We start from the raw sequence: 24,616 nt of genomic DNA on the forward strand, positions 1-24,616 counted from the left end.
TCCGTTTTTTTTTTTATGACCGGACACAAAACGCAGTTTACTGCGGTTTAGTGTCTGGTCACAAAACTGAATGCTGCCGGAATGGAAGACATCCTGATGCATCCTGAACAACGCAAGTGTGAATGTAGCCTTATCTAATAAGCAATGGACCGACATACTTACCTTAAAAGTGTTTTCCAAGACTTTAGAATTGATGACCTATCCTCTGGATAGGTCCTCAGTATCTATCAGTAGGGTTCCGACACCCGGGACTCCCATCAATCAGCAGTTTGAGAAGGCATCAGCACTCCTGTGAGTGCCGTGTCCTTCTCTGTGCTCACCAAGTACAGCGCCGTACATAGTATAGCGGTTCCACTTGGTATCACAACTCATCCCTATTCACTTCTATGGGGCTGAGTTGTGCCTAGGATGTGACCGATTAATGTTTCGTCACTGGCCTAGGAAAAGCTGAGGGAAGGCTGCGGCGCTACTGCGAGAGCCACTGCCTTCTCAAACAGCTGATTGGCAGGGGTCTGGGGTGACGGACCCCCACCGAGGCTAAGTCATCCCCCTATCCTGAGGATAGGTCATCAGTTCTAAATCTCAAACATTTCCTGTAACTCCTCAGTTATCAGTGTGTGAGACTCAATGAATGTCATAACTCTTAGGGCTGTTTCACACGAGCGGATGCCGTGCGTGACATCCGCTCCGTGAATGACCGCCAAGACCCGATGAGGACAGCAGAAGCACGGAGCATTAACATGACTGATAATGCTCCGTGCCTCTCTGTGATCTCTTTACTACGAAATCACAGTGTCAACTTTATCTCACTGTGATTTCGTAGTAAAGAGATCACAGAGAGGCATGGAGCATTATCAGTCATGTTAATGCTCCGTGCCTCTGCTGTCCGCATCGGGTCTTGGCTGTCATTCACGGAGCGGATGTCACGCACGGCATCCGCTCATGTGAAACAGCCCTTACTCATTCACAGGGTTTTTAGGACACTTCTATTCCTGTGTAGAACTGAGATTAGAAACGGCTCCTCCTGTCCGTGCTGTGGTTTGGATTGTGCTCCTCTACTACATACCCTTTAGGAGTACACACAACTGAAAATGTATTGGAAAGGGGTTTTGGACGTTATTTGGGAACCATTCTGTATATTTCATTTGATCTTATAGCAAAGAACATTGTTCCAGGCTTGTAAACTGATAGCTTGTTACAGGATTCGGCCTAATCCACCCACTAAACATGAATTCATCAACTCAGGTTAGAGAAAGGAGTCTATTTGAAGAGGAAACGCCTCTCTAAATAGTAACGAATCCTTCTGTGATAGACGGCTAGCGGCTCCAGGTCTATAATCTCGAACTCTGCCAAATGTGACTTCCTAATGGTCATAGCCTTTAACTCTGAAACTGAAGAACTGCCTTGAATCAAACGCACGTGATCACCTTTGTCCTCCCAGTCCATGGGGAATATTCCTTGAACCGGATGTTCCTGTGGTGCCTCACTTATAAAGCATTTTTTAGAATGTGGCGTACGGTTTGCAGTATGTTTTTAGGAAATAAGCCTCAGCCTACCTAAGGCGTTCTTGTCCTCATCACTCACTAGTATGTCTCTCCGAGAGAGCCAAGAGTGGGGGTGGGGGGGGTCAATATAAGTTGTCAATACTTTGCTTGTATTGTCTCTTTATACATTTTTCAAGAAAAATTATCTAGTAAAAGAAAAATAATGCATGATACAATTATGGTATTTGCATCTTGATTAAACCGGGCTCTTATTGTTATTTTCAGTGCAAACATATTCTTGCGGTCTACCTAAGTCAAGCCATAGGGTGCTGCCAAGATCTTTCTGTGTCTGATAAGCAGATGAGCGAAATTCTGCTGGCCAAAGAAGACTAACTCCACAGGATGAACTACAGGGAAGAGTGGAGCTGCTGTGGGATTTGGAAACCCAGGACTGTTAACCAAAAAAATATTTTATGTAAGATTCCTTGCTGGAAGACATGTCTCCAAAAAATGTTAACTCCTTCTAGCCTTCAATCATGTGAGATGTTTTTTCAAGGTTTGTGTTCTCTTTTTATACAAAAGTTGTGAAACGGGAGCCAATTCCATATATTTTTAAGGAATAGAGTTAAGAGTTTTCCAACATTTTAATACTGATGATCTATCCTCGGGATAGGTCATCGGTATCTGATCGGTGGGGGTCTGACACCCGGGGACCCCCTCCAATCAGGCCTTTACCCTGGGTTCACACCTAAGCGTTCCTCAAACGCGCGTTTTAGTCGCGCGTTTTTATGCGCGTTTTTTGTAATAGTAGACGCGCGTTTGTGTCATTGACTGCAGTGTCCTATGGCCACAAACGCGCGTCAAAACGCCCCAAAGAAGCTCAAGTACTTGTTTGAGCGTCGGGCGTTTTACAGCGCATTCGTACGCGCTGTAAAACGCCCAGGTGTAAACCCTTCCCATAGGGAAGCATTGGTTTTCATGTCTTAAGCGTTTTACAGCGCGTTTGAACGCGCTGTAAAACGCTCAGGTGTGAACCCAGGGTTAAGAAGGCACCAGCGCTCCTGTGAACGCTGTGGCCTTCTTGCAGCTTACCAAGTAAAGCGCCATACATTGTACAGTGGTTGTGCCTGGTATCGTGCTCACCCCATTCACTTTTATGGGGCTGAGCTGCTCCTAGGCCACATGACCGATGAATGTGTCGTCACTTGGCCTAGGGAAGGCTGGGGTGCTATTGTGAGTGCGGTTGCCTATTAGATACTGATGATCTATCCAGAGGATAGGTCATCAGTATTAAAATCTCAGAAAACACCTTTAAGCTTATTCATTTTTTCCTATTTATCTATTTTGTCTATTTATACAGCGAATATGACAGAATTGTATCCACTTAGAGTTTTTATGTAAATTGCACAAGCGTTTCTGTCAAACACATTTGATGGAACTATAATGAGTTTTTCCCAAAACTATTTTCAGCAAAGTTTGATTTAAGGTTATTATAGGGGTTAGCCCACAAATGTCAAACTTATCTGGAGCACTTTATTCCCTTTCTGTGGGTGGGCAGCAGCTTGCTACATGAGACAGTCAGGCACTTGCATCTTCCAGAATATTCTACAATTAACCCCATCCTTCCTGCATTGAAAATAGTCCCTTACATATAGCCCCAGACATACATATGGTATAAAATGTCCTCACAATGTCCTTCTCCACTGTCTAGAGAGAGATACACCTATGTATTTCCATGAATGTAGAAGTAAGGATGAACGCATGAAAGAGATCACTTTGCAGGGACTGAGAGGAGGGGAAGGGAGTAGGTAAGCTACTGAGAATCTTTGCCCACCTTAAAATGCAGGAGAAGGTGGACCAGAAAGATAAACAGCAGGGGGCGCTACCAGAGAGAAAAAATGTAATGCATGAAAAAAAATCTTTTTATGGCATGTATCTTGCAGTAATATTTTATTTCCAATGCTCTATTTATTGCATAGTAATAATTTTCGTGGAATAACCTCTTTAATAAAGCAATAAACCTGCATCGGCCCCTGTGAATGACTCATTTACCATTACTTGGGCAAGTTTTCTAGTTTTAGATTTCAGATTCAGGCACACAGACCTAACCTTATGTGCCAAAATTATTAAGAAGCCTGCACCTTCAATATTTTTGGTGCATCTCATGCCACCACTAAGTAGATCAAGACTAGAAATCCCCCCCCCCCCCCCCCCCCCAAGGTCTCTTTTTAAACATACTGGGAAGGGTATAACAAGAAGATGACAAGAACAGCATGGTCTGGCTGTCCAGGAGCAGCACGTCACTACTGAGGCCAGTTATTGGCTGCAGCAGAGCATTTGACCTTACCATACATGGACATGTGGGAACCAGCACAAAGGACGGGAGCAGGTAAGTATGACTCTTCTATTTACGGAGGCACGCTGCAGGCATTATTTCAAAAGGCATTATTCCTGGAGAACACTGATGGCCAGCGAACACATGCGGGCTGCCATCTTAACTCACAAGTCCGGCGATGCAGAGGTAAGTATGCAGTCACCGGGAGCAGGCAGTTCCGAGATCAGCCGCCGGGGGCCTTCATTGGGCTGTTCTCGGAACTGCCTGCTCCCGATGACCGCATTTGTTTCAGACCGTCTCCCGGGACAGGCACAGGTAAGGGCTTACCTGTGCCTCACCGGACTTGTGAGTTAAGATGGCAACCCGCATGTGTTCGCTGGCCATAACTGTTGGAGAACCCCTTTAATTGTTGTATCTGGAATGCATGACTAGTTGGAATGGAATTCTGGGCATACTTTAAACTATTACAACCCCTCTTTCATGTTATTCCTTTTGTCACTGGCTACCAGGGCATGCTGGAAGTTGTAGTTCTCCAACAGCTGGAGTTTTATTGGTTGTGGACTGTTGTACCAAGCAAAACAATTTTAAATTCTTCTGCATCTCTCTTTAACTCACAGTCAATGTAGCTGAAAACCCCTGCCTCACATTATGTAACATATCCCACTGTATATTAGAGAGACTGTATACAGAGCAGCACATGAAATGCTCTCAGACTGGACTCAAATTACTTGTAAGATCATGTCTGCAGCTCATTACAATAGTATCATTCAGTATTGCTTGTTTAATTAAGGTGGTGCATTATTTTTTATCAAATATCTCTTGGCACAAATCTCCAGGAATTTGACCAATGCAGCAATATTCCCTGTGTCCCCTAGGAATACCAGTTCATAATCAGTTCATTATGTCTCCTTTTTAGAGCAATAGTAGCTGTATTACACTGAATACAGATTGCTCCCTCTAGTGGTGAAAGCAGCCGTTGTAAATTTTGATGTAGAGGTGAGAACAAAGCATTGGCACTCCGTATGTCCAATAGACTAGATATGTATGTAGTATATTCCTGAAGAGTCCTGCCACCTTGTTCATAACTGGAGTTTTTTTTTTTTGAAGCATGAGCTGCCAACATTACCAATAGTATCATTACAAACCTATCAACTATACAGTTGCAAAGGTGAAAAGCATCCAGCACTCGGGAATAAAATCCCAAAACTTTGTTTAGGACACATAAAAAAAATTAAAATCCAAGTCGCCTTTTTCATGTGTCCTTAATAAAGTTTTTATTTCCGAGTGCTGGACGCTTTCCACTTTTGCAACTGACTTTGTATCAGGGAGCTGACCCTGTTTGTCTGTGTGTGCACTGAGAGAAATTTTTCTCACTCCAAGAAGGACTAGTAAGGGTCCATTCACACGTCCGTATATGTTTTGCGGATCCGCAAAACACGGACACCGGCAATGTGCGTTCCGCATTTTGCGGACCACACATCGCCGGCACTCTCATACAAAAATGCCTTTTCTTGTCCGCAATTGCGGACAAGAATAGGACATGTTCTATTTTTTTTGCGGATCTGTTTTTTGCGGATCCGCAAATGCGGACAGCACATTCCGGCCCCATTGAAAATGAATGGGTTCCGCACCTGTTCCGCAAAATTGGGGAACGGATGCGGACCCATTTTGCGGACGTGTGATTTACAATTTTTTTTTTTTTTGCTTATCTTATTATTATCATCCGTACAGAAGGAGTGAGGGTCAAAAACCCAAGCTCAAGGAACTTCAGTCTGATCCTGGAAGGAATATACATACATTAAAACAACACTAAACTTAAAGGGGTTGTCTCACTACAGCAAATCACATTTATCATGTAGAGAAAGTTAATATAAGCCACTTAATAATGTATTGTGATTGTCCATATTGCTTCCTTTGCTGGCTGGATTCATTTTCAGGGGTTACTACCACCCTGTAATCCAGCAGCAGTGGCCGTGCTTGCACACTATAGGAAAAAGCACCAGCCTATCTGTACTCCCACAGTCCTGGCCATCAGAGAGGCTTGCACCTTTTTAATAGTGTGCAAGCACAACCACTGCTGCTAAATTGCAGGGTGGTCATAAACCTTGGAAACAAGCAGTGTATAATGTGATGGAAAAATGAATCCAACCAGCAAAGGAGGCAGTATGGACAGGGGTGCACCTAGCCTTTCTGCTGCCTGAGGTGCAAAAACTGAAACGGCGCCCCCTCCCCCCAATGCCAATTTCTTAACCTAAAATCTTTGCCACAATGAAAGCACTCATTGCCCATGGCCCTTCCGCTGCCCCCCCCCTCTTGCCCCAACCTGGTGCACCCCTGAGTATGGACAATAACAATACATTAGTAAGTGCATTGTATTCACGTTCTCTACGGCCTCTTTCAGGCTAGTTTCACACTAGCGTTCGTCGGTCCGCTCGTGAGCTCCGTTTGAAGGAGCTCACGAGCGGACCCAAACGCCTCCGTCCAGCCCTGATGCAGTCTGAATGGAGCGGATCCGCTCAGACTGCATCAGTCTGGCGCCGTTCAGCCTCCGCTCCGCTCGCCTACGCACGGACAGGCGGACAGCTGAACGCTGCTTGCAGCGTTCAGCTGTCCGCCTGGCCGTGCGGAGGCGAGCGGATCCGTTCAGACTTACAATGTTAGTCAATGGGAACGGATCCGCTTGAAGATGTCACCATATGGCTCAATCTTCAAGCGGATCCGTCCCCCATTGACTTTACATTGAAAGTCTGAACGGATCCGCTCAGGCTACTTTCACACTTAGAATTTTTTCTAAGTTATTAATGCAGACGGATCCGTACTGAACGGAGCCTCCGTCTGCATTAATATGATCGGATCCGTTCAGAACGGATCCGATCAAGCGCTAGTGTGAAAGTAGCCTCACACGAGCGTCTTATTTTTGGCCCGGATAAGAGGCGGGTGCGTTGCGGAAAAATGCGCGATTGTAATGCGTTTTGCACTCGCGTGAGAAAAATCGCGCATGTTTGGTACCCAAACCTGAACTTCTTCACAGAAGTTCGGGCTTGGGATTGATGTTCTGAAGATTGTATTATTTTCCCTTATAACATGGTTATAAGGGAAAATAATAGTATAATAGGGCTGGAGGGGTTAAAAAAATAAAAAATAAAAGTTAACTCACCTTCTCCTCTTGATCGCGTAGTTCCCGATCTCTTTACTTAAATAATGAGCTGTGGGCTAAATGACCTGTGGTGACGTCAGATCACATGCTCCAATCACATGGTCCATCACCGTGGTGATGGAGCATGTGATCTGACGTCACCACAGGTCCTTTAGCCCACAGCTCATTCAAGAAGTAAAGAGACCGGGAACTACGCGATCAAGAGGAGAAGGTGAGTTAACTTTTTTATTATTTTTTTAACCCCTCCAGCCCTATTATACTATGCATTCTGTATTCAGAATGCTATTATTTTCCCTTATAACCATGTTGTAAGGGAAAATAATACAGTGAATAGACTGTCACCTAGCAACCATGCGCGAAAATCGCACCGCATCCGCACTTGCTTGCGGATGCTATGCGATTTTCACGCACCCCATTCACTTCTATGGGGCCTACGTCGCGTGAAAATCGCACAATATAGAGCATGCTGCGATTTTCACTGAACGCACAAGTGATGCGTGAAAATCAACGCTCATGTGCACAGCCCCATAGAAGTGAATGGGTCAGGATTCAGTGCAGGTGCAATGCGTTCACCGCACGCATCGCACCCGCACGGAAAACTCGCCCGTGTGAAAGGGGCCTACATGATAAATGCCATTTGTGGAATGGAGACAAACCCTTTAAATGATAATAGTAAACAGGAAATATTTTTGTCCCCACTGTTTGTCTGCAAAATATTTTTTTTGCATGTTCTTGAAAGTTTTGTAGAAATCAGAAAGAGAACAGTGGTTCATTTCCTGCTGAACTCTTCCATTTGCAGCTGGTAAACCACTGAGGAATGGGGCTTAGATAAGGGGCAGGGCTAAACTATCTCTTTGTCCTACTGCAGACAGGGGGGTCAGGAGGGAGAGGCTCCCGCTGCTGCCATTTGCCTTATAGCCAGCAGACACAGGACAGAAAGGAGGGGGATGTTGTTGATATATTGGCACAGATTTCTTTATAGATTTCTCATCTTTTAAGGAGTCCTGTACCTTTTGATTATTGTTGATCTATCCTTTGAATAGATCATCAGCATCTGATCAGCAGGAGTCCAACACCCAGGACCCCTGCGATCAGCAGTTTGAGAAGGCAGTGGCACTTGCAGTAGGTCCACAGCCTTCTCACTGTTTCCCGCAGGCCAGTGATGTCATGCCCGTTAGCACTGGCCTGGACGTGCCTCAGCCCCCCCTTCCCGTTCACTTCAATGGGCCTGAACCGCACCCAGGCCAGTGATAATAGTAGTGACGTCACTGAGCTTCTGGGAAACAGCGAGAAGGCCTCAGCGCTACTGCAATTGCCACTGCCTTCTCAAACAGCTGATCGGCGGGAGGGTCCCAGGTGTCGGACCCCCACCAATCAGATGCTGATTATCCAAAGCATAGATCATCAGTAATCAAAAGGTACAGAACCCCTTGAAATTGCAATATAAGAGACAAAATGGGATCAAAGGGAAGGAGCAGACTGATGAATTGAATAGATTTTATCCCTTCACCCATGACCAGGGGCATTGCTAGGTTAAAACATTCGGGGCCTGGACCCCTGGTGTTTTGTCCAAGGCCCCGAATGTACTGCCTTCCTGCTATATACAACTGTATTGCCATCCTCAGGACGGCAATACAATTGAATCCAATGCCCTGCAAGAGCTGAAGGACCTGTGATGACTGTATGTTAGGGCTGAAAAGGGAAGTTATTTACATGGGACAGTGGGGTGGAGTGACGTTATTTACATGGGACTGAAAGTTGAGGGAGTGATGTTATTTACATGGGAATGCATGTTGAGGGATAATGTGATTTACATGGGACTGCATGTTGGAGGTGGCTGGGGGGGTTATTTACATGGGACTGTATGTTGAAAGTGACTGGTGGAGGAAGTGATGTTATTTACATGGGACTGAATATTGAGGGGGTGATGTTATTTACATGGGACTGTATTTTGAAGGCGGCTGGGGAGGGGGTTATGTTCTTTACATGAGACTGTATGTTGAAAACGTCTGGGGAGGGGGTAATGTTATTTACGTGGAACTGTATATTTAGGGGGGCAGGAGAGATGGTGTGATGTTATTTTTCCATATACACTCTATGGTGGAGAAGGGAAATAATGTTATTTACATGGGACTGTATGGTGGAGGGGCTGAGGAATTATAATTTTTGAGGGCAGTAAACAGAGGAATATAACTACAGGGGGCGCTGCAGGGGGCATTATAAATATTGGGGCACTTCAGGGTGAGCATTATAACAGTAGGGGGCATTATAAAAACTGGGGACACTGTGGGGGCATTTTAAATCCAGGAGGCATTAGGCGTTCTCATTACTACTGGGGACTCTATAGGAGGGACTTATAGTTCCACATTATTTCTACTAAGAGCACTGTGGGGGTGTTATTACTACTGAGGGGTCAGTAGATAGCTTTATTACCACTGGGGGAACAATAGGGGGGGCCTTATTTCTACTAGGGGCTCTGTAAGGGCATTATTAATACCTGAGGGCTCTTCAACTAATGGGGGCGCATTATCACAGTTGGGGGCACTGTAGGGGCAGTATTACTAATGAGGGCATTCTAGAAGGGAATTACTATTGGTACTATGAGGAGCACTATTACTATTTTCTTCAGGATAGTATTTGGGAGTAAAGAAAAGAGAGGAAGCTAAGATGTCTGTGTGTCACACTCTTTAGAGACGAGGCTCGGCTGAGAGAAGTTGTCCGGACGGAATGGAGAAGATGATGACAGAGAAGATCTACATCAGAAGAGATATCACCTGGGAGGAACTGGATGTGAGGTACGTGCTGCTGTATAGCTGTATAGCTATAGCAGGCTTAGAAGTCGGTTAGTCGACTTAGAGAATTGGGCCATATGCATTGGGGCTTGGGCCCCGGATCTTTTGAGACCCTAGCAACGCCCCTGCCCATGACAGCACCAAAGAGAGAGATGGATCTGCCCCCACAATTGGACAGGAAGCCTCAGAGCAATCAAAAACAGAACACCCACTTCCTCCCTTAGGCTACAGTCACACGTCAGTATTTTTCTATATCCCGAATTTCGGTCCGTTTTTTGCGGATCCGTTGTTCCTGAAAATGTTTCCGTATGTCATCCGTTTTTTGCGGATCCACAAAAAAACGGAAACATTTATAAATTTCACAAAGCAAATAAAGTTGTTTGCATTTCTTTGAAAAAAAAATGAAAAAAAAAAAGTGAATAAGTGATTTCTGTGGGCAGGATTTAATTTCCAGGAACAGATTCCGCATAAAACGGATGACATACGTAATGACATACGAATGTCTTCCGTTTTTTGCTGAACCATTGACTTTGTATTGTACCAGGATCCGATTTTTGCGGAAAAGAATAGGACAAGTTTTATATTTAATCGGACATGCGGAACGGAACAACGGAAACGGACAGCACACATTGTGTTGTCCGATTTTTTTCCAGGACCCATTGAAAATGAATGGGTCCAGAACTGGTCCTGATCTGTTCCGCAAAAAACGGAACAAATCAGGAAAGAAAAAACGGACGTGTGAATGGACCCTTAGTGTGGTTTCCTGTCCTCCGGATAGAGGAGCCTGGAGCATGCAGCCTCCAGGGCTGTGAAACAAGGAACACCTTATGATGGATTGAACTTAAGTTATACAGCGAATATTTGTGTTATGTGGTTGGTATGAATCTGGTTGACTGCCTCATGGCTTCGGGCCTGGTTGGCTGCCTCCTGGCTTCGGGGCCTGGCTGGCTGCCTGCCTCTTGGCTTCGGGGCCTGGCTGGCTGCCTGTCTCTTGGCTTCGGGGCCTGGCTGCCTGCCTGCCTCATGGTTTTGGGGCCTGGCTGGCTGCCTGCCTCTTGGCTTCGGGGACTGGCTGGCTGCCTCTTGGCTTTGGGCCTGGATGACTGACTTCAGGCCTTCCTGGCTGTATGCCTTTGATTTTATGTTGGTTTGGCTGAATTCTGATGCCTGTCTGGCTAAACGCCTTTGCATCTATGCCTGCTTCGTTAAATGTCTTGCATCTATACCTGCTTTGTTGAACGTGCGGTCGGCTGAACGCCTGTAGCATCTATGCCCGGTCGACTGAACGCCAGTATCGTCTATGCCCGGTCGGCTGAACGCCTGTAGCGTCTATGCCCGGTCGGCTGAACGCCTGTAGCGTCTATGCCCGGTCGGCTGAACGCCTGTAGCGTCTATGCCCGGTCGGCTGAACGCCTGTAGCGTCTATGCCCGGTCGGCTGAACGCCTGTAGCGTCTATGCCCGGTCGGCTGAACGCCTGTAGCGTCTATGCCCGGTCGGCTGAACGCCTGTAGCGTTTATGCCCGGTCGGCTGAACGCCTGTAGCGTCTATGCCCGGTCGGCTGAACGCCAGTAGCGTCTATGCCCGGTCGGCTGAACGCCTGTAGCGTCTATGCCCGGTCGGCTGAACGCCTGTAGCGTCTAGGCCCGGTCGGCTAAACGCCTGTAGCGTCTAGGCCCGGTCGGCTGAACGCCTGTAGCATCTATGCCCAGTCGGCTGAACGCCTGTAGCGTCTATGCCTAGCTGGCTGCCTGCCTTTTAGTATATGTCTGGATGGCCTCATGTACCTATGGAGCTGACGGCTTCTGCTGCTGTGTCCGCATGGCTGACTGCTTCTGCAGCAGTGTCCGCGTGGCAGGCGGTTTCTGCGGTCGTGTGCTGCATGGCCGAGGGCTTCTGCGGCTGTGTCTGCATGGCCGGCGGCTTCTGCGGCCGTTTCTGCATGGCTATACTTGCCTCTGAGTGGGTGTCTATGTGACCAGCTGTCTCGTGGCGGTCTACCTTGGTGGCCATGCATGCAGGGTGAACTAATTCGGTGGCTATGTCTGATTGTCAATTTGTAGTTTAATGGTCTAAAATAAGCATAGCACTCCAACAAAGCCCTATAATGCTCCTGGTGGGGAGTGAGAAGATGGGTTGGACCATATTGCTTGGATGGCCTACAAAATGTATGGCGTACCAGCAAAGCCCTATAAGCCTTCTAGTTGGGAATAAGGATATGGGCTGGACCATATTGTTTGGATGGCCTACAGGACATATGGGATACCAACAAAGCCCTGTATGGCTCCTGGTTGGGAGTAAGAAGATGGGCTGGAACATTTAGTCTGGATGGCCTACAAGATGGTATGGCGCACCAGCAAAACCATATAAATACGGTACTTGCCGCCAATCTAGAACTGACCTGGAGGGTCAGTTATCTGCTGGGGTCCTTTGTGCGGTAGTTTGGGTGGTGGAGACCCTAGGAGGTCTGAAGGGTCTAAGGGGCTCTTTGGACCTCTCGTGGCAGATCCGTTAGCTCCTCCAGGAGATGGATGCCATGGTAGGGTTCCATCATGGATGCCAGATTGAGAGGAAATTTGGAGATTTTGACATCTGAAGCTCTTCTGGTAACTGTAAAAAAGGGCCTCCAGTGGATCTTGGATCAAAGCATCTGTCTCACAATATATTCTGCACCAAAGGAATCAGTGTTCAGCAATCATCTTCAGTTTGATCATCCTGTGTCAAGATAAGTACTTCTTTCGCCGTGCCGCCGGAGCTCCGGCGCAGCACGGCAGTTCGCGGTGAGAGGCCGCCGGACTAAAAAGTCGGACATGCAGTACTTTTAGTCCGGCGGCCTTTTGCCGTGCACTGCCATGCTGCAACGGAGCTCCGCCCCCATCCCCATTATAGTCAATAGGGACGGAGGGGCGGTCCGGCGGCATGGCAAAATAGCGGCAGGACGGATCCGACAGGGTGAACAGCCTGTCGGATTCATCCTGCCGCTAGTGTGAAAGTAGCCTTAGATCTGTTATGATTATTTTGATAAACACTTGAGAAACCCAAATGAGATTTCTTTTATAAGATTATGCTGGGTTTTAAGTATAATGTCTAGTATTAAAATTTCCTAGGTTTTTGGATGTTTATTGATTCGACTTTTTTTTTAGTTCGGACCTCTTGTTAGCTTTTGGGTTCCCTATGCTTCCATCTGGGTATTCTTGGCTTAGATTACTTTTCAAGCACAGTCCTGCCCGAGGGGTGTTTTTATATCTCTGCTATTCGGTCTCTCTATGGTGCTGTCATGGGGGAAGGGAAAAATAATAATTACACTTACCGGTAATTGGATTTTCCAGAACCCATGACAGCACCCCTCTAATTCCCTCCCTGGTGCTTATGGTTAATAAAAATTGTTTGTCTTTCAAGTAAAAAAAAAAGGAGAAAGGGAGAATGAAGTAAAAGGAATTCTATTTGTACAGCTCCTACTGATCTACTCTGGAATCAACATTGAGGGAGGAAGTGGGTGTTCCCTTTTTGATTGCTCTGAGGCTTCCTGTCCAATTGTGGGGGCGGATCCATCTCCTTCTATGGTGCTATTATGGGTTCTGGAAAATCCAATTACCGGTAAGTGTAATTATCATTTTTGTGTAATTCTAGGTTGTGTTCCTTCAAAGGTCTTCACAGTGTATTGTTGGGCAAACTCAATAGGAACGGCAAGTTTAACGACAATCTATTGTGTATGAGGACTTATCATAGGTATTCATTCTGTGGGATTTTCTCAAATCCAGACCAACAGGTGGGCCCGGAGGACTGAAGTTAACGCTGTTCCAGGAGATAAACTTCCACCAGAGATGTCTGGCAGCGGCTTTCTTCTCTCTCCCCTTTGACAACACACACACTTGGCCAAACTGACCATGGATGTGTATGGGCGAGTCAGGAGAAATTGTGTGTATGTGTGTGGCCACCTTAAAGGAGTTGTCTCACTTCAGCAAATGGCAATCATCATGTAGACAAAGTTAATACAAGGCACTTACTAATGTATTGTGATTGCCCATATTGCCTCCTTTGCTGCCTTGATTCATTTTTCCATCACATTATACACTGCTCGTTTCCATAGTTACGACCACCCTGCACTCCGTCAGTGATGGCCGTGCTTGCACACTATAGGAAAAGGCGGTGGCACAACTCACGCTTTTTCCTATAATGTACAAGCACAACCACCGCTGCTGGATTGCAAGGTGGTCGTAACCATGTATAATGTGATAGAAAAATGAATCCAGCCAGTGAAGGAGACAATATGGACAATCACAATACATTAGTAAGTGCCTGGTATTAACCTTGTCTATGATAAATGACATTTGCTGAAGTGAGACAATGCCTTTGACAGGGCAATAGTTACGGTAGCTCCTTACCCCACATGTGGGTTTTCTTGCTGCTTTTGTGCTATATACACATCATATCACAGTAAACAGGTAAGTTTCTGAGAAATCACTTACTAATGACCATGTTAGTGCTTTTTATTTATACATGAAAAAAGGCTAAAAGCAAAGTGCTGAACTATGGAGAACATTGTAACATATCGTTCAGCCTAAACCAAATAATTCAAGGCAAGGCGGCTTTTTGTTAAATTAAAAAAAATAATAAAGTCTCATTGATCTGAGGCGTCATGAATCATCCGAAAAATATCACCGCATCTTGTACGTGGAAAACCTTGACAACAACGATGACATCACGCGATGAGAAATGGAGCTGTGCACCAAAAATGCAGTCACATTGATATTCCTTTGACCCCATCCATTCAACAGGGCCCGCAGGTTACGGAGGAGGCCAGCAAGAATATGCGTCAGTCCATATGTTCCACTGAAAAATCACATTACAAGGGCCGTTCTCTATGTGAATAAACGTCTTTGCTGAAACAATTATCAGTATATTGTTTTTTTTTTTATATCTTTTTAGATTTTATGTAAAATAAAGCTATACTTAAAAACAGACTCAACAGCAAAAAAAATCAGCATTTTCATGAATTTCCTGGGAATGTAGATAACTAAAAATAACATGTTCTCTATAAATATTGTAAAATTCTGCATTTTCCCAATAAAGTGCAAAACAGTACATTATAAAAAAAAATCACAGTATTCAAATAAATGTACTTTATCAAAAAGGTAACATGACATCACGTGAACTGGTGTTTATAGGGACAGACTGCACCGAAGGGGGTACTGTACTTTCCAGCCTGAGATGTGCTGGATTTAGGATGTTCTCAAGAGGGTGTGGCCCCTTCTAGGACAATGCTATAAGAATAAGGCTTCGTATTTAGTTGCTCCTGTCCGTAGAATTATTTGTACTTTGCACTGATGATGTGGTATAAAGTATATTATGTGAGGAGCCCGTAATATTCATTGCATCCTCAAGCAGCAGCATTTGACGTTTTTGTATGACCAGAAATTTGCAAGAAATGTGTCATAGATACTTCTGCCAAATGTATTCATCTCTTCAGTCATCTCTTAGTTATGTCTAGGGCGTCAACACATGACTGTAACATGACACACATGCAGTAAATCTGATTATGAGTATTAATATTTAGGGACACATTTAGTTTTTTTTTAAAAAAGTAACTCGGGGTTCTTGCCACTCATTAGTGCAGAGCAGGGCTGGATGAGATGCCTTAGATCAGGGATCGGCAACATTTGGCACTCCAGCTACTGTAAAACTACAACTCCGAGCATTCACACTTGCTCGGCTGTTCTTGTAACTCCTATAGCAGTGAAAGGAAGATTCTGGGAGTTGTGGTTTCAAGAGTGGTGGGGTTTACCGATCCCTGCCTTAGATTCAGCTTAAAGGGGTTATCCCACTTTGCTGCCACCGCGCGTTCACTTCCTGGATTCTGGCTGGGGGCGGGCTTCATCGTGATTGAAGTCTTCTCCCGGCCGTGCCGCGCGCTGGACTGAACGCGCACGCTGCCGCGCATGCGCAATGGTGACTTATTCCTGCCCAGTATAGTACAGAGCCGGCATGTGCGTTCGCAGCTCTGTACTATTCTGGCCGGGAAGAAGTCACCGTCGCGCATGCGCGGCAGCGTGCGCGTTCAGGACAGCGAGCGGACCGGCCGGGAGAAAAGAAGGAGTCTTCTGGGCAAGCGCGACCATCGGGATTTTGGAGAAGAGCGGTGGTCGTAACCAGGGGAGACCGAGTCACAACAATAAGGTAAGTGGGAGTGAATTTTATCCTAATCGGTGGGAATTTGTTAATAAAGTATATTTACAAAAATGATCACTGTCAAATCATTAACAGACTTAACAGTCATCATTATGATGGGATAACCCCTTTAAGTAAGGTACTGCTTTCTCATTAAAGAGACACAGAAGTGTGAAACAGTACCCCAACTCCTAACTAAGCTGCATCTAAGGCTATATTCAAATCTGCGGTAAACGTATCTGCAGTTCACCTCCAGACTACTTAGACTATATTAGAATCCGACTGCTTTCCAGCACGAGTGCTGGGTTTTGGGCAGATAAAAACCACTGCATGCAAAGGGTTCTTATCCGTCTGAAAACCCACCACTCATGCCGGAAAGCTGCCGGATCCAATTATAGTCTATGAGGTCCATGGATGTACGTTTACTGCAAATAGTCCAAGACATTTCATCCAGACAAGCAGTGTCTTGATCCGTACTGATCACGAAAAAAAAAACTGAAACTTTGCTGTCTACAGGTGGATGTCTTTGGTTTGGCTGGTATGCTCTAATTTGCATACATTTTTCCACGAAGCGTGGCCTGAAAAATAAGTCTCTCTCCACTGCTTTTTCTACATTTAATGTAATATTTGCTTTCATTTGTATTTGGAATAAAGCTGGACAGTCATGTAAGATATTTATCTTATGTTGGCCTAACCTGCCAATGGTCTTATATGAATTATATGCCATATTGGACTTTATAGCATGGCAGATAGCCTTAGGTCTGAGTTATCTAGGTCTGGCAAGAGAACATTAGAGATGTCATACTATCATCACAATTCTACACCTACTATTATCATGATGATTACCTTGCAGATAATTTCCTTCCATCACTGCAGCAGAAAACTGACAATGGACTACTTATATGTGTTAGACCTCTTGTACACGACCGTGTGCCCCGTGGCCGTATTGCGGCATACGGCAGGTCCGCAATACACGGGACACCGGCCATGTGCATTCCGCATCACGGATGCGGACCCATTCACTTAAATGGGTCCGCAAATCCGGAGATGTAGAACGGAAGCACGGAACGGAACACTACGGAGTGCTTTTGTGGAGTTCCGTGCTTCCGTTCCGCAAAAAGTTAGAAATTTTCCTATCTTTTTGCGGGATGGACGGTCGTGATCCGCATGCAGCATCCCCACGGTCGGTGCCCATGCATTGCGGACCACATTTTGTGTGCAAGAGGCCTTACAGTTTTTTGTCTGTGCTGACTGCTATGGAAGGACAAGATTTTGTACTTACTTTTCACTGCGGCATATTTGATAATGTGATTGTGCCTAAGCCTTGTCATAAAAAGTGACAATTGTGGTGCATTAGCTGCTCATGAAGCAAATGTGCTGAAAAGAGTAATCTAGTCAATAAGGAAGGGAGTGACTTAGCGGAAATTATCATGGCTTAAAGAGCATCTGTCAACATGTAGCTCTGAATGACAGGGCCAGGTGGTGGCAATGTCATCCCGTCTGGCCCTGGGTTCTAGCCTGTGTGCCAGCAGTACAGCACTGCTGCTTGCTTGGGCTGGCAAAGCACTAGGGCCTTTCTGCACGTACGCCTATTCATGAAGCGCTGGCACATAGGCGAGAACGCAGGGCCAAGCAAGATTACATTGCCACTGTCTGGCCCTGTCACTCAGCTGGGGTGCGGAGCTAAAACAATAGGAAAGAGAGCTGTTGGTGCGATGAGGTGCAATGGCAACACCCTTGTTGCACCAAACAGCTCATTTGCATAATACAAAAAGGCTTAATTTCTCAGCAACATAGGCACTGATCTGCATGGGAACAACAGCAACTGGATCAGAAGACCATGATGAAGCTACCAGTTAATTTGGCTTATTACTCAGGTACATGGTGACAGATGTTCTTTAAGATGCTAAGATTGCGCCAAACTGGCACAAAGCTTTAGTGCAAAGTAAGCCAACCAATGGGTGGTGTAAAATCAGATAGACATCTAGCCATGCACCAAATTTATCATCTAGCCTGAGCCACTGTGATAAATTCAGCAGATCTTTAGTCATACACATTCAATAGCTGTCGGCCAAACAATCGTTCAGCCGACAGCTATCTCTCCAGACTCCCCCATACACATGAGGTACAGCCACAAAGTCAGATTTCCGGATACATTTATGGAAGCCAAAATCAGGAGTGGATCATACAAGGAGAGAAAGTATAAAGGACTGGTACTACTTCTCTTTTTTTAAATTCAATTTAGAACGTCTGACTTCACCGTCTACACAGGATTCGTATATCTGCTCCAACGTGGTGTCAAATGCCAGACTCTGCTTTTCTACATTTGTATATTCAATAGAACACATTTATTGAGTTAGTAACGGACCTTATGAATTAGAGTGTCTAAAAGGGTCAAGTTTAATATTTCTCTGTAGACTTTCAACTCGTATCTGGCCAAAACATTTTGGGGCAAGAAAAAAATCATTTTTCAAATAGGAGTGCACCTGGATCGTGTCAAAAAAGTGCACCAACATTTGCTAAAATTTGGCACATCCACGTTTAGATAAATCAATTTTTTCTTAGCTCATCAAGGGGAAGTGGAAAGAAAATAGGTGTGGTTTAACGGGAAAGGGTCATAGCCTAAGATGCGCCATTCTGTCGCAAAACTACCCCGCAATTCTGGTGTAAATTTCTACGGTAAGACATCAGGCAAAAGCGTCTATCCCTGCACCAAATGTGTCATCCAGCCTGAACCCCTGTGATAAACCTTGTGCACGCCTAGACAGCCGGGTTAGTAACTCTGTCCCAATGTCTGAAAGCACCTGGAGACATATGGTGTAGACCAGGGATCTGCAACCTCTGGCACTCCAGCTGTTGAGAAACTACAACTCCCAGAATCATTATTTCACTTCTAGAGGAGTTACAATAACAGCCAGGCATGTTTGCATGCTGGGAGTTGTATTTTCACAGCAGCTGGGGTGCTGAAGGTTGCTGACCCTGGTGTAGACATTACACAAGCCTCACTGATACAAGGGTTATGTTGCTGCAGATAACACATAGAATATAGATGTGCATGTATGTGTGTATGACTTTGTATTTCGGATCTTGTGGGTCCCTATACAGTATCTGTATTCCCCTGCAGTGCAGTCTTATCCATTTCCTTTGTCTTCATAAATCACTGATAACTGTTCAAATGAAAACCTGATCACAGTAATGTGTAGCCCTTCACCATGAAAGTGAACTTCAGATTGTCTGCAACACAAAGAACACATAAGAGCTTCCCGTCAGACCCATCACACAATGGTTCTGAACCATGTGACCCGTTCTGTGTTTTCCTTCTGCAATCATAAAAATAGTACAAATATATAAATATATATATAGCTATTTACACCCTCCAGAGATTCATCCGGGATACTTAGGATTTGTGCTTTGTCCCTTGGACCTTGAATGAGCATTGACCTTTTCTTTTGGTTCCACTGTGAGACCAGCCGCCAGGGACTAGGGTGCACTGCAGCTGTTCTCCGAAAGAACCCATCTTGCAACCCGAGATATAGCCAGTGATTTACTCAGAGTGCTTCTCAGGTCCAGCCATTAGGAAGAAGTTGAGAGAGTGGAAAGTGTCAGGAATAGTTCACATGGATGACATTACTGGCCATCCCTCCCGTTAGTTCTCAAGCACTGGAGGCCAGCACAAAAGGGACGCTTGTTGTGAACGACAGCGCATGACACTATTGCCAGTAAAGCACAGTTTTAATATTTAAGGGGGTTATGAGAGTACAAAAACATGGGTGTTTTCTTCCAGAAACATCATCACACTTGTCCATGGGTTTTATTGCAGCTCAGCTCCATTCAATCAAGGATTAACCTGCAATACCACCACATAGACAGGTGTGATGCTGGCTCTAGAAGAAAGCCGCCATATTTTTTCACTTTCACACAATCCAATTAAAGAAGGTCAAGGGTAATAACCCAATGACCTAAACATTACCACCCCTACCTCCTAAAACAAGTCTTGTTGTTTTCTCACCCACCTGGTCCTATGCCCATCCCAGGCTTGGATAAGAGAGGTGGTCTTTAGCTAAAAGGGTACAAGTTTGCTTCCCTGGTTCTCAGACAGATTTCCAGCCAAAGTGATGTAACCTAGGCCTGTCTTCCTACATTTACTGTTTCACATGCATTAGAGCCATTGTCGGAATAGCTTTCCTTTCCAAAGAAAATTATTTCTTTACAGGCATATCACTTAAGATCTAATCGGCTATCCCATAAAAAGTGGTAAGTGAGTGGCCCCCCCAAGTCAGCTCTTTAAGATGGACAATCATAAATTCATCCATGTTCTGGACAGTGAACACGGATGACGGACCACACATGGCTAAAGTTATGCAGGCCAGCTTTCCCACAGACCCATCCATCTGTATGAAAGGTTGACAAAGTAAAAACACACAGCAATTTTCTTGCCACAGATGGATGGTCCATTTGGATAATTGCTCATGTGAAGATACCCATCCAGTTGAATGGGACACTGTTCAGTCTGGGTGCTGTCCATTGTAAACTTGGGCTGCACCCACATGGGAAAAACGCCAGTGTGAAATTAGCCTTAGTGGGGTTATGTTCTGCTGGATCTTTGGGGGCCATTACTGTTTTACAGCCTGAGCCCCATAGTCCTCTGGTGGACTAGACTGACCTTGGGGTACAAAAGTGGTCCCTTATGGCACAAATGTAGGCAACTTTGGATTATAATAATGCAGTAGTTTTTCCTTTAATGTCCCCTTATGCAGTAGTTCTAGAATTCTATACTGAATTTGTATTATAAACCACCATAGTTTCTTACCATTACATTTCCTGTTCATATCTGTAGTTGAGGAAAATGTATTCCAGCAAGTATCAGCTTATCATATGATCACCTCAAGCACCTTCATTTGGACAAGTACACAGACCGACAAGCAAAAACATTAAATAAATTGAACTGTATGCAGGATCTCAAGGTAAAAAATAAAATTAAAATAATCTACAAAAGAATAAAAATTTACTCTACATCCAACCAACATATAAAAGGTTATATAAATAATGTGCTTTAGAAACAAACTAATGTACAGTACATTCTTCTACAGGTTGGGAGCTTTCCTTCACTGTAACTAAACATGGCTTTGGTTGCTTAATCTAAGTGGAAATATTAGTTTTGGGGATTATGTGCACGTCCCTCTTCTAAATGTTCTTTAAACTACATGACGCAGAACATTTGTCAGTGCAGAGGAGTTAGGAGGAACCTTCAGCAATACCTTCTAATAAAAAACGAATGGTGAACATCTGAAACGAACAAAGTGCAGCAGCAAAGTGGTCAATTATCAGATCCTTAATGGTCCCACCAACAGATTTACTGTATATGTCCATGTAACCTACCCAACAACATGTAGGGCTGAGTCCATGTGGGCTGAGTTCAGCAGTCTTACCTAAGTATAGGGTCACATAAAAGCACTGCCAGCACTTACAGTACTGATATGTAAGTGCCTGGAGTTCCCAATGCTGCCCTTGGGACATTTAGAAAAGTTGTCCTTCTTGCAGACAAGGTACTTTGAAATGATCTTACGGAAGGTGTAGCGAAAGTCTCTGATTTTGTAGGCGTATATTATAGGGTTTACTACTGAGTTGGCATGAGACAAGATAATAGCCATGTGCATAGCCCACTCTGGTTTCCTCTCGTGAAACTTGGGGTCAAAGAGAGTAATGCAGTTCAGTATGTGGATGGGCAGCCAGCAAAAAGCAAACAGGCCCACAATAATGGCCAAAGACTTGGCGGCATTCACTTCTTTCTGGAGAGTGGTCCTTGAGTTGTCTGCACCCACGCACTTTAGTTCAATTTGCCTCAGCTGCTTGCGGGCAACCATGAAGATCTTGATGTATATTCCCAGCATGATTAAGAGTGGAAGAAGAACGCAACCAAAGAAGTTGAAGTACACCATGTAAGTCATTGTGACTACTTTTTCAAATAAACACGAGACAGTGCCGTTCTGAATGGAAATGTTTCCTTTACCACAGTCTGCTTCTAAGCAATTCCAACCCATTAGTGGGGTCAAACCTATACCGAAAGAGAGAATCCAGAAAACTGCAATAATGGTTCTTGCTCTTTTTCCAGTGACCAAACTCTTGTACCTGCAGAAAGAAAAATAATATTAGAACGAAATCAGCATGGGTATGGGGGTTACAATAGCAAGAGAGTAAAATTGGGCAATAGTATTGATTTAATATGACATTTAATATATGGTCACTTTGTTTGTGACTCCTATCGGTGGACTCTCGATTTGGAGACTTGGACTGACTTGGTCAACTGGAGCGCTGCTCCTGACTGTAAAGATTTTCTAGTAACCTTATCCAGGTAACCACCTGAGTATCAGCTCACACAATTCATCACTTTTCTGGTGTGTAGTTAAGGCCATAAATATGTTTATATGAATTAATATGTTTAGTAAAAGTATAGAGATAAGTATAGGGATCTACTATGGATATATAGGGATCTTTCTCATCACTGCATGTGATCTTCTTACGATTATTGGTTCATTTACATGGAAATTGTGAACCAATGAAATGTAATTCTTCATGGTGTATAATAATTGCTAGGCTATTCTAATCATTTCTAATAACTGCATCCTTAAAGAGGACCTTTCACCACTCTTGACATGTCTGTTTTAATAGCGTCATGCATTCCCCATGTTGTGCCATTCACTTGATTAGGACTGGGCTGCAAATAGGTCATGTGACCATTGAAAGTGGCCTAGTAAGAGGCCGTGGCGCTCACCTCTTACAACAGGGGTTCAGCGGGGGTTCTGGGAGTCAGACCCCCACAATCCGATATTAATGATCTATTCTAAGGGTAGGCCATCAAAATGAACTCCCGGGAAAACCCTTTAAACCCGAACACCTCTATCAGGGGTTTATTTCTGAAATGCCTGATAGTATACTGACAGGAGACTGTCCCCAAACACATTGGATCACTGCCAGATCCTGCTAATATCAAAGAGTTTGGCAGACTTTAATATGTATGGCCGGCTTCTAAGTAAGCTTATCTACAGTTTAATGTAGAAACACAACACATTGCTATAACATGCAACAAATAATTTCAGCTCTGCTTCATCTGCTGTATTTAGTTGTATAGCAAATTGCTGCGTTTTCACGTCTACTGCGCGTAGAACATAACAAAAAGGTAATAAAAAAAATCTCAAATGCTAGAATTTCTTCAAATACTTTGTTTCACTTTGCATCCTTTTCATGTTATCCTAACAAGAAAGCTGTGTGAGTGCCGATCACTATTGATGAACTGATGCCCTAAAGCAGGCAGGGTTTCTCAACTCCACTCCTCAGGACCCACCTACCGGTCATGATTTGAGAATATCCCACAGAATGAATACCTGTGGTAAGTCCTGATGCATGGACACTAATTACAGGTCCATCTAAAAAAATTAGCATATTGTGATAAAGTTCATAATTTTCTGTAATGTACTGATAAACATTAGACTTTCATATATTTTAGATTCATTACACACAACTGAAGTAGTTCAAGCCTTTTATTGTTTTAATATTGATGATTTTGGCACACAGCTCATGAAAACCCCACATTCCTATCTAAAAAAAATTAGCATATCATGAAAAGGTTCTCTAAACGAGCTATTAACCTAATCATCTGAATCAACTAATTAACTCTAAACACCTGCAAAAGATTCCTGAGGCTTTTAAAAACTCCCAGCCTGGTTCATTACTCCAAACCGCAATCATGGGTAAGACTGCCGACCTGACTGCTATCCAGAAGGCCATCATTGACACCCTCAAGCAAGAGGGTAAGACACAGAAAGAAATTTCTGAACGAATAGGCTGTTCCCAGAGTGCTGTATCAAGGCACCTCAGTGGGAAGTCTGTGGGAAGGAAAAAGTGTGGCAGAAAACGCTGCACAACGAGAAGAGGTGACCGGACCCTGAGGAAGATTGTGGAGAAGGACCGATTCCAGACCTTGGGGGACCTGCGGAAGCAGTGGACTGAGTCTGGAGTAGAAACATCCAGAGCCACCGTGTACAGGCGTGTGCAGGAAAGGGCTACAGGTGCCGCATTCCCCAGGTCAAGCCACTTTTGAACCAGAAACAGCGGCAGAAGCGCCTGACCTGGGCTACAGAGAAGCAGCACTGGACTGTTGCTCAGTGGTCCAAAGTACTTTTTTCGGATGAAAGCAAATTTTGCATGTCATTCGGAAATCAAGGTGCCAGAGTCTGGAGGAAGACTGGGGAGAGGGAAATGCCAAAATGCCTGAAGTCCAGTGTCAAGTACCCACAGTCAGTGATGGTCTGGGGTGCCATGTCAGCTGCTGGTGTTGGTCCACTGTGTTTTATCAAGGGCAGGGTCAATGCAGCTAGCTATCAGGAGATTTTGGAACACTTCATGCTTCCATCTGCTGAAAAGCTTTATGGAGATGAAGATTTCATTTTTCAGCATGACCTGCCACCTGCTCACAGTGCCAAAACCACTGGTAAATGGTTTACTGACCATGGTATTACTGTGCTCAATTGGCCTGCCAACTCCCCTGACCTGAACCCCATAGAGAATCTGTGGGATATTGGGAAGAGAAAGTTGAGAGACGCAAGACCCAACACTCTGGATGAGCTTAAGGCCGCTATCGAAGCATCCTGGGCCTCCATAACACCTCAGCAGTGCCACAGGCT

General features: G+C 44.7%; 2 protein-coding genes across 4 annotated transcripts in view; one reads left to right on the forward strand and one right to left on the reverse strand.

Annotated features, from left to right (window-relative positions):
- Nucleotides 1-2,246, forward strand: part of ZSWIM7 (zinc finger SWIM-type containing 7) — a 161,960-nt gene extending 159,714 nt beyond the window's left edge. For all 3 annotated transcript variants that reach the window (XM_044283764.1, XM_044283762.1, XM_044283763.1), the window contains exon 6: nucleotides 1,770-2,246. In XM_044283764.1, coding sequence (XP_044139699.1) covers nucleotides 1,770-1,877 — 108 coding nt within the window. In that variant the 3' untranslated portion in view covers nucleotides 1,878-2,246. The remainder of the gene's footprint in view (nucleotides 1-1,769) is intronic.
- An 18,616-nt stretch (nucleotides 2,247-20,862) lies between these two features.
- ADORA2B (adenosine A2b receptor) overlaps nucleotides 20,863-24,616 on the reverse strand; it is a 90,520-nt gene continuing 86,766 nt past the window's right edge. Inside the window, exon 2 of the mRNA XM_044283766.1 lies at nucleotides 20,863-22,064. Coding sequence (XP_044139701.1) covers nucleotides 21,377-22,064 — 688 coding nt within the window. The 3' untranslated portion in view covers nucleotides 20,863-21,376. The remainder of the gene's footprint in view (nucleotides 22,065-24,616) is intronic.

Source organism: Bufo gargarizans, chromosome 3 (genome assembly GCF_014858855.1).
Source record: "Bufo gargarizans isolate SCDJY-AF-19 chromosome 3, ASM1485885v1, whole genome shotgun sequence".
Taxonomy (NCBI): Eukaryota; Metazoa; Chordata; class Amphibia; order Anura; family Bufonidae; genus Bufo; species Bufo gargarizans.